General features: G+C 40.2%; 1 protein-coding gene across 1 annotated transcript; it reads left to right on the forward strand.

Moving 5' to 3' along the window:
- Nucleotides 1–362: 362 nt before the first annotated feature.
- LOC103776994 (nuclear pore complex protein Nup153-like) lies at nt 363–7,132 on the forward strand (the record flags this gene model as incomplete). Its single annotated transcript, XM_008944528.1, has 7 exons — nt 363–579; nt 3,008–3,256; nt 4,548–4,687; nt 4,770–4,898; nt 6,701–6,817; nt 6,938–6,982; nt 7,079–7,132. Coding segments are annotated over 7 exons (951 nt in total), but the record flags the coding sequence as incomplete, so codon positions are not given.
- Between the last annotated feature and the right edge of the window lie 2,214 nt (nt 7,133–9,346).

Here is a 9,346-nt window from a genome sequence, read left to right on the forward strand (position 1 = left end):
AAAATTGCTTGCTAGACTGTAAATATTATGTGTTCAAATCATATTCTCAATTTTCTGCACCTGAATAAAAATTTTGACAAGCCTCTGGTGAACTTTGGCTAAAATTTCAGAATTTTGAACATTGTTAAAGTCACTGGGAAGTGTGGGAACTGATAGGTGAGTAGTAAATCATCATTAGGTGAATTTTGTCATGCGTGTCCCAAAAGTATAGAGATCCTACATCAAGGATCTCTATCTCTGTCTTATTCTTGTCTTGAATATTTGCCTCTCTAATGTCTGTCTTCAAGGTCTGTGCAAGGTTGTATCCCAGCCTATGCTGTTGACTGTGTTTATATAATTAACCAGTATTTTTTTCTTTCAAGCAGGGAATCATTAGCAGAGTGACAGAATCAGTGAAGAACATTGTACCAGGGTGGTTACAGAAGTATTTCAATAAAAGTGAAGATGAATGTGTAGATACAAATGAATCTGCAAACCAGGAAGAGAGTCCAGTAAACTATCACCATGATTATGCAAATGAAGATGCTGTAGTGATTGATGGGAGAGTCATGCCTGAATCAGCAAGAATTAATTTAGAAGGTATGTGAAAAATCATTTTGTATTCTGGCCATCTGTATTTATTCACAGATCTCTAGTTTTGAATCTAAATTTCTAAAGGGAAAGCTGGAAGAAGCATTTTGACAGAACTTAAAAAAAAAAAAACAACCCAACAACCAAAAGAATCTATACACAAACCAAAATGCCCCAAAACACCCAAACAAAAAAAAACCTCAACAACTGTTTGTGCAACTGCCTTATCTTTAAACTATAAACATAATTATGAAACCTAATGGAAGTTGTCTTACAGCTCTTGGAAGACATCTGTTAACTTCAGGTAGTTGATTAGCCAGGTGCAAAATATTGGTAAATATTCATTTGCAAGAGTACTGGGTTGCATTTTCTTTTTAGAAGGTCTGGAATGAAAGTCCTTCTAATTGCCTAAGGTAATAAAAACATAAATTTCTTCTGTTGTCCTCAAAACAAAAGACCAGATGCTAGAATGCCAGAGGAAAATTCCTTCTCGCGTCCTGATGATTTTATTTTTTTTTTCCTTCCCTTTGGGCTCCTTCAATCAGTTTAGTGAAGTTCCTTTTTAGTTAAAACTGGGGAACTTGGTTTATGACATTATTCTTTTTGATCTATTTGGTAACATTAAGATATGTGTATGGCTAGCACAGGGTCCTTGAAAACCTATTTGGACCATTGGCAAAGAAGTTTGCAGCCTCTTACTTTATCATATAAAAGATTAATCTGTGTTTTCTATCTGTGCCTCACTTTGCAGTTCTCTGTAAATTTGCATATGCTCTCATTGAGTTGGCTTTCCTGAAGAGCTGTATGAAAGGACCTTGCAGTAAGAACAGCTGCACAGCAAACTTCCTAGCTCCAAGAAATGAGGAGCAGATGGACACCCTAGAACCTTTAGTCGCTTGTGTTGCAGTCTGAATGTTGTAGGCCAAGCTGTCTTGCTATAGTTAATGATAAGATGTCAAAATTATTATTACTATTATATAATTTTAGAAAGCCTGTTTCTTCAGCTGAGGTACCAGTGTGGTAGAGCCTGTGTCCCTCTACCTTCAGCCTGGATAACACTTTATCTCAAACAAGACAGTCGTCCTAAAAATTTACCAGTGCTTTGAAGAACTCATTACTGGTACTGTGGTGGTTATGAAAATTGAGCTAGTTAGTTTAAGCTTCAGTGCAAATATCAAGAGGACTAAAAATCATGTTCATACCCAGAATTCCCAGGAAATTCTGTGGACTTACGTGGGTATCTGTTCCATTCATGTGGCAACTTGGAGCTGTAAGACCACCTCTTGCAGGATACTGGCAGTGTTTGCAGACCCTTTGGTTTGTGAGGGAAAAATGCCCATCTTGCAGCTGAGGCCATGATACTCTACTTGGCCTCTGTGCAAAAATCCCAAAAGTTAATGGGTAGGGGATAATGTTTTGCCTGTAGCATGACCTGTTACAGTAGAATTTGGGAGAGGCGACCACAACACCAAAACAAACAAAATTTTGCCAAGGTTTAGAGGCTGGGCTGGTTACTAGACAAATAACAGATGCTCTCTGTTAACCCCTCTCCCTTCCCAAAGGGGAAGACAAGAGAGTAAGGGAGAGAGACTTAACGGGTTGGAAAACTAAACCAGCTTTAGTTAAAGTAAAAATGATGCAATGAAATATATAGAAATATTTCAAAAGCCAGTATTGAAACCATCCCCCTGGTGGCAATTACGTCACTGTCCCACTGATGCTGTGGAGGAGGCGCTGGGGAAGTCCCAGGCTGGGCTCAGTGGCAGATGGGAACTGGGTTCTGGAGCTGGATTCAGGGACACATGGATCAGGATCAAAGGCACAGCAGGGAGAGAGTCCTCCTCAGACACCAGGCACTGAAGAGAAGGCTTGGCCCTCGTGATCCCTCAGCTTTATACCCAATGTGACCTACATGGGATGGAATCCCTTGTTGGCCACTTTAGGGTCTCCTGTTCTATCCTTCTCACAGGCGCAAGTACAAAAACCTCTGTAAATATGTGTTTTCATGTTATGTTTTCAGATCAGCATCATCTTTGTTGTGAGATCATATACACTTCAGAGTTGCCTGTAACTTTCCATATAGTCCCAAATTTTTGGAAAGCTTACTGCAAGCTTTTATCTGCAGAAGAAGGAATTTATACGTTTGGTTTGGTGAAAGACACGACGTTGGAGCACTTGAGCATGGGGATAGGATTTGCTGTTGTAAAACCTCGTCGTCAACTGCTTCTTAATGTGACTAATACTTGGTATCACAGGCAGTGCCACTGTCGTAACCAGACAGTTTGATGAAACCCTATCTGGATGAGGAAGAAGTTAAATTCGTCTCTCTATTTTAGTGCTTAGAACTTGGCAGTAGCAGGACTGTTGATAGAAAGCAGGTTTTGGCTTCTGTGAGCCTGCTTGTAGGAAAGCTAATTGTCCCCTCGTTCTCGTTCAGAACCATCTACGAGTAGATCTGCACTGAACTTCTCAGATGTGCTAACGAGGCCCTCTCTTCACCGGAGCCATTTGAACTGTACCATGTTGGATTCCACAGTACCACATTGCCAGCCCTCCACGTCAGCTTCGCTGGGCATTGGCAGTCCTGGACTGTCTCTTGTAAAAGAAATAAAAGATTCTACCTCTCAGCATGACGATGATAACATCTCAACAACCAGTGGCTTCTCCTCTAGAGCATCTGACAAAGGTAACTTTCATGTTCTCTAGTTGATTTTTTTCCTGTACTGTGAAGCACTTTGCATTCTTTAATATTCCATACTTTCCATCAATTCCATACTCTAGTAAAGAAAGTAGGTGAATGTCAGCTTTGGATGTTAGAATTAAACTTGATTTTTACTATTTTAGATGTATGTAATTCTGCCACCTTTTCAATAGAACCGTGCTTTGGAATACATTTATGAGGTGTTGAAAAGAGTCTGTGCTGATAAACACACTTGTAGTGAGGCTGCCTGTAAATCCTGAGCTGGAGGAACTGGAGATGACTCGCTGTGGCTTGACAGCTAGGGTGATTGCCTAGAAGGAGGAGTGTCAGAGTATCTAACTGAAAACTGGTTAAATGTCAATAAATACAGGTGACAAATAGAAACATGAGATGCTTTCCTGTGGCTTTACCAGGAGTCAAGAAAGGAGCTGTTCTCACTGAACAGGTTTTAGGCTGCTTTTTTGACCTTTATTGGTTGAAGGCATCTGTTGCCATCACTGCCATACCTTTTGCTGAATTCACTAAGAAATGTACACCACTTCAAAGTAAAAATAGCAAACATTGTATTGACGTAGATGAAGACCTATGTGATCTCACTGAGAAAGGGCAAACAGCAGGTTTGCAGCTTTTTCTAGTCCCCCGTATAAACTGGGATTGAGGCATGCTCAGCAAGTTCTTTAGAAAACATAATTTTACATTTCAGAGCAGATGTTGCCATGGTTTAGCAATATAACCTGGGTTTACTAGAGCCTTCTGGTGTGTCACTGTGAGACATACATGGAAAATTGGTTGTTATCACTGTTAACTCAGTTTTTTGGGAATTTTTCAGATGTAAAACCTGTGCAGTTCTGCCCAATGGTGGTCCCTAACCCCTTCCCAGCATGGGAAAAACTTTGTGCCATTATAGACATGCCACTGTTTATGCAATTCCCTTTTACTTTACCATGAAAGAAGAGAAAAATAAAGTTGTTCTGCATTGAAAGCATAGTAGTAACTTGTTGTCCATGCTTTTGAAGATTATCAAAAGGTAACATTTGCAGTTCTGTGAACAGGGTCAAAGTTCAGAGTGTGATACTTGGTTTTTCTACTATATGTGAAACTGATCTCTTTGAAGAACTCTGAGGGTTAGAGTGCTGGAGAAATGAGTGTTAGGGGACTTTTTCAGTCTGTAAGATGTATTTTTCTCTGTTGAAGAGTTCTGGAATTAGTGTGGTCTTTAATATTAAGTTCTCTGTATTCACAAAGCATTTCCATATTGCCTGTGTCATTTTGGCAGATATCACAGTTTCAAAAAATACTTCGGCACCACTGCTCTGGTCTGCAGAGGCTGAAAGATCTCATTCCCTCTCACAGCATCCTGCAGCTAGCTCTAAAAAACCTGCATTCAACTTATCTGCTTTTGGATCTCCCTCTTCTGTAAGTACTGCACAGTATTAATTTTAATCAAACTGAATTTTTAGCCATTTCACTAACCACTTATCCTAATACCTTTCTTTAGTCTCTTGGAAACATTTCTGTCTTCAAGACAAGCCAGCTTGGGGATTCTCCATTTTACCCTGGAAAGACCACTTATGGTGGTGCAGCTGCAGCAGCAAGGGAAACAAAAGCACGAATTGCTCCTTATCAGGTAAGAGAATAATGGTGCAGAGTGAGGGAAGGTCGTTGAAATACAGAAATTCAAATGTAGTAGAGCTGTGAGCAGGGAGATGAAAATGTGGCAACGGTTCCTAATTTGCCCTCTCAGCCTACGCAAGTAGAAAAGAACTTCTATTTCTTATTAATTTCTTCTTTAACAGTTTACATAGATATACTTGGTATAATGCACAAGATCAACAGTAATATCTTAGGTTTTTCTGAGTTGTTTGTAGCTGGAATTTCCTCTGTTGTCTTTGAAAAAAATCCCTTTTTCTGATGTTCTCTGCTTCTGACTGTATTATGTTAAAATAACATGTAAATAAACCCAGTGATGGCATAATTTTGAGAACTTTTGTTACTAGCAGCAAAAGCTACCGGATTAATACTTGTCTGTAGGTCTTACACAAGCCTTCCTGCACTCATGTTATGAATATATTGTGTAAAACAGAGCAATTTTACTATAGTAGTGTTTAAAAGGCAACTTTGGTGATCCTTTGCTCTTCTGTTACCTAGAGAAAGGTATGCAGTCCTCAGTGTAACCTCAAGATAAACTGTAAAATGCTTTATTTTAATATCATTCAGAGAGCTCATGAAAAGAGTTACTTGCCCCTAAGAGTTCTTCGTGTTCTAAAATGAACCAGCAGATGAAAAAGGCTGACAACTTTCAGTAGCTAGATTTGAATCAAAAAGGAAGTGAATAAAGTCTGGTTTGATTGGAATGTGTTTAAATCAAAATGACCTTTAGTAAAAAAATAAAAAGTAAGAATGAACTTTATTTAAGGAACTGGAAATAGTTTGCTGGAGCTATTCTGGCAGTGTTTCTTGGATGGGACAAGGGGAACCTACAGGAGGACTTGACTTAGGGGGAACCTTGAAAACTTGTGGTTTGTTCTGACCTGGTGTTAAATCCAACTTCAGAACACTCAACTTCTGTAAGCAGGGAGCCCTCTTTGGTCAGCTGTTTTTAGGTTTTACAAAATAAATGTGGATTATGCTGGAAACGGGAAGGAACCAAAGTACTAGGCTTTTAAAGGAGAGACTAGCTGGCTTGTTGCTGCATGCTACAGAAGACAGGGAGTCTCACTTGTGTTTTTTTACTTGCTTTATGGTCTGTTTCCTGTCTTCACACAGCAGTGTGCTAAGCATGATGTGGTTACAAAAGGTTTAACAGAATTTTTTTTTTAAAGTCACACTGAAAGAAATTGGAAAAAAAAATAAAATAAATAAATTCAAAGTTACCTGGTACAAACAAAAGAGTATTTATTCAGTGTGATGTTCTAGAGCTGTTAGAGTTCAAATCTGATCTTTAGCTTTTTAAACAGAGTAAAGAAATCTGCAGTCAAGTGTAATCTTAGGGAAGGGAAGAAATGAGAGAAGTAAGACTAGAAATTCCCGAGGACGATTACAGCCCTGGGTTCTAAGGTGGTGTGCTCAGCTCACACCGTTGTGAAACTGAGATCTGTTTTGTTACTGAAAGTACTTTCTGCAGCACAAGACTTTGCTTCACTTCTCTTCTCATGTTTACTGCTTCAGGAGACCCTATAGGCTCCACACCTTCCCGTTTGCAGCCTTTGGCATTTAAGTTTCTTTTGTTGCTTTATGCCCTGTGCAACTTAAATCTCTGTGAGGTCAGTAGAGTCTATTCTCTTCTTCATGGCTTGAATGCCCAGGGAGCGCATTTTTCTTTGTCATCACGAGAGTATTGGTTATATCATCAGCATGGCCTTAGGGCATAAAATATGCACATTTAATTCAAAATCAAGCATCATAGCATTTGCAATGCTGATTTTTCAGCCACCGGTAAGAAGACAAATGAAAGCTAAACAAGCAAGCGTGCAGTCCTACGGCGTGACGAGCTCCACAGCACGCCGCATCTTGCAGTCCTTGGAGAAGATGTCCAGTCCTTTGGCGGTAAGTGGCACTCCTTTCAATCTGTTTCATGTGCTTGAAAAATGTAGCAAATGTGCCAATAGAGGATGATCTTCCTTATGTAGTGTCCAGATGAATTTATTGCACTGTTTTTTTCAACAGGATGCTAAAAGGATTCCATCTTCGGTGTCTAGTCCACTGTCTTCTGTAAGTCGATCGTAAACCCCCTCCCCTTTTTGCTGGATGGAACCCTTTCTTAGGAAAATCATCCTCTAATATTTAGGCTTATTTTCCCTCCCATAGCCTGTGGACAGGAGCATGCTGAATATTTCCAGCTTCCAACCTAAACAAAAACAGGTAAGGACCAGTAACATCTGAAGCTGACATAGATAACTTCCTCTGCTTTATAGCTATGAGAAGAAATGTCACAAACCTCAATGACAGCATACACATGAATTCAAGTTAATATTGGCATTATGTGAATTATGGCTGTCTTGGCTGTGTTGAAATTGCTAAAAATATCTTTTCTACCCACACTAGATGAAGGACCGTGAAGATTACTCAGGTTAAGAGTTCTGTTCTCTTTATGTGGTGGTGTCTTGATATGTCAATCAAGAACAACTTCTCCAGAACATGAAAAGTAGTTTTATTTTGTCCCAGAACTTGGGGTTGAGTTGCATGTTAATCTCTGTGTTCAGGAAAGCTTTCTCTTGCAGAAATTATCAGAAATGGAAAATACCACTTGAGTGATCATTACAGACCGTGTGCAGATTTTCACACATTTTTTAATAGAAAAAATAATACTTATGCTTTTATTACTGCTCAAAGTAAGGGGGAGGAAAATTGTTAGATGTTGTCACTTCTGTAAATTTATGTTCCTAAATTCCTATTTGGATGTAGCACTGAATTGTGGTAATGCTGTGGTAAATCATCTTTTCCTTCAGTTTTGTTAAAAAAAATAATGTTTTTTAATCTTTTTAATTTTAAATTGTAAAATCCTCAAAAGGCCACTTTAAGATCGGGCAATCAGAGGAATGGAAGTGTGTTTTTTCTTCCATGCAAACTTTTCATCTGCTTTTTTAATGAGGAAATAGATGGAATGTCTCAAGAAATTTCTATGCTAATCCCATGATTAGGAGTATGATTAATTTTACAGTCACTTCAGAGTTTACAAACGTTTTGGATTTCCTGTAACATCTTTGGTCATATGCTCAACTGTCGAAAAGTAGAGCATATAATTTCTTTAATATAACTGATACCCAAATAATCGAAAACAAAGCTGGTATGGATTCCAAGTTAAGCTGTGGAACTACACCTGTGAGGAGGCATTAAGAAAGATCTTCCAGATTTGCAGCATAGAGCCTGACGTCAGTCAGAATGTTGCATGCAGCTGTCACTGGGTAAAAGCAGAGAAATTGTCTGATCATAAGACTAGAATTCATAAAATTTGGCAGGGGACGGGTAGCCCTGGACGCAAAGGGGAGGAGAGAGTTGTGTGTTTGCTAAGGCAAATGTGTGGTTGGCAGAACACTTGAGCACTCGGGCAACACTTCTGTAGGTATTTTTTGTGGTATTTGTCTTATTTTGACAATCTTCACTAGACAGAATAGCTTTTAGTGTATAAAACATCTTACTGGGTGACTTGTTTTTTCCATGGCACATTCCTGTCTAAGTTGGTATCTTTCAATATAAGGTTACCTGCCTAGTGGATGAAGGGAAGGTGGTAGATGTAATTTTTGTGGATTTGAGGAAAGCTTTTGATGCTGTCCCTCACAGCATCCTCCTGGACAAGTTGTCCAGCTGGAGGATGAGCAGGTAGATAGTGTGCTGGGTGAGTAATTGGCTGAAGAGTAGAGCTCAAAGGTTTGCAGCACACATGGCTACATCTGGCTGGTGACCAATCACCAGTGGTGTTCCTCAGGGCTCACTTTTAGAGCAAATTCTGTGCAATATTTTCATCAGTGATCTGGATGCAGGAGCTGAACCCACCCTTAGCAAGATGGCTGGTGATAACAAACTGGGAGCTGCTGTTGACAAGAGGCCTTGCAAAGGGACCTAGATAGGTTGGAGCATTGGGCAGTTGTTAGTGGCATGAAGCTGGACAAATTCTGTACCTGGGGAGAGCAACTCTGGACACAAGTATAAGTTGGGAGAGGAGTGGCTATAGAGAAGCCCTGCAGGAAAGGATCTGGAGGTGCTGGTTGACAGCAGGCTCAGCATGAGCGAGCAGCATGTTCCCTGGCAGCCCAGAGGACAAAGCCCATCCTGGAGTGCCTCAAACAGAGCTCAGCCAGCCAGTCAAATGAGGTGATGTCTCGCTGGGTTTAGTGGTAGTATGGCCTCACCTTGAGTGCTGTGTGCAGTTCTGGGCCCCACGATTTAAGAAGGATCTGAAGGTCCTTGAATGTGTCCAGAGGAGAGCACCAAAGCTGGTGACAGGGCTGGAAGAAATGTCCTTTGAGGAGCAGCTGAGGACTTTAGGCTTCTCTGGTTTGAGGAAGAGGAGGCTGAGGGGTGACCTCATTGCTCTGCAGCTTCCTGAGGAGAGGAGGTTTAGAGGGAGATGCTCAT

Source organism: Merops nubicus, unplaced genomic scaffold (genome assembly GCF_000691845.1).
Source record: "Merops nubicus isolate BGI_N331 unplaced genomic scaffold, ASM69184v1 scaffold36067, whole genome shotgun sequence".
Taxonomy (NCBI): Eukaryota; Metazoa; Chordata; class Aves; order Coraciiformes; family Meropidae; genus Merops; species Merops nubicus.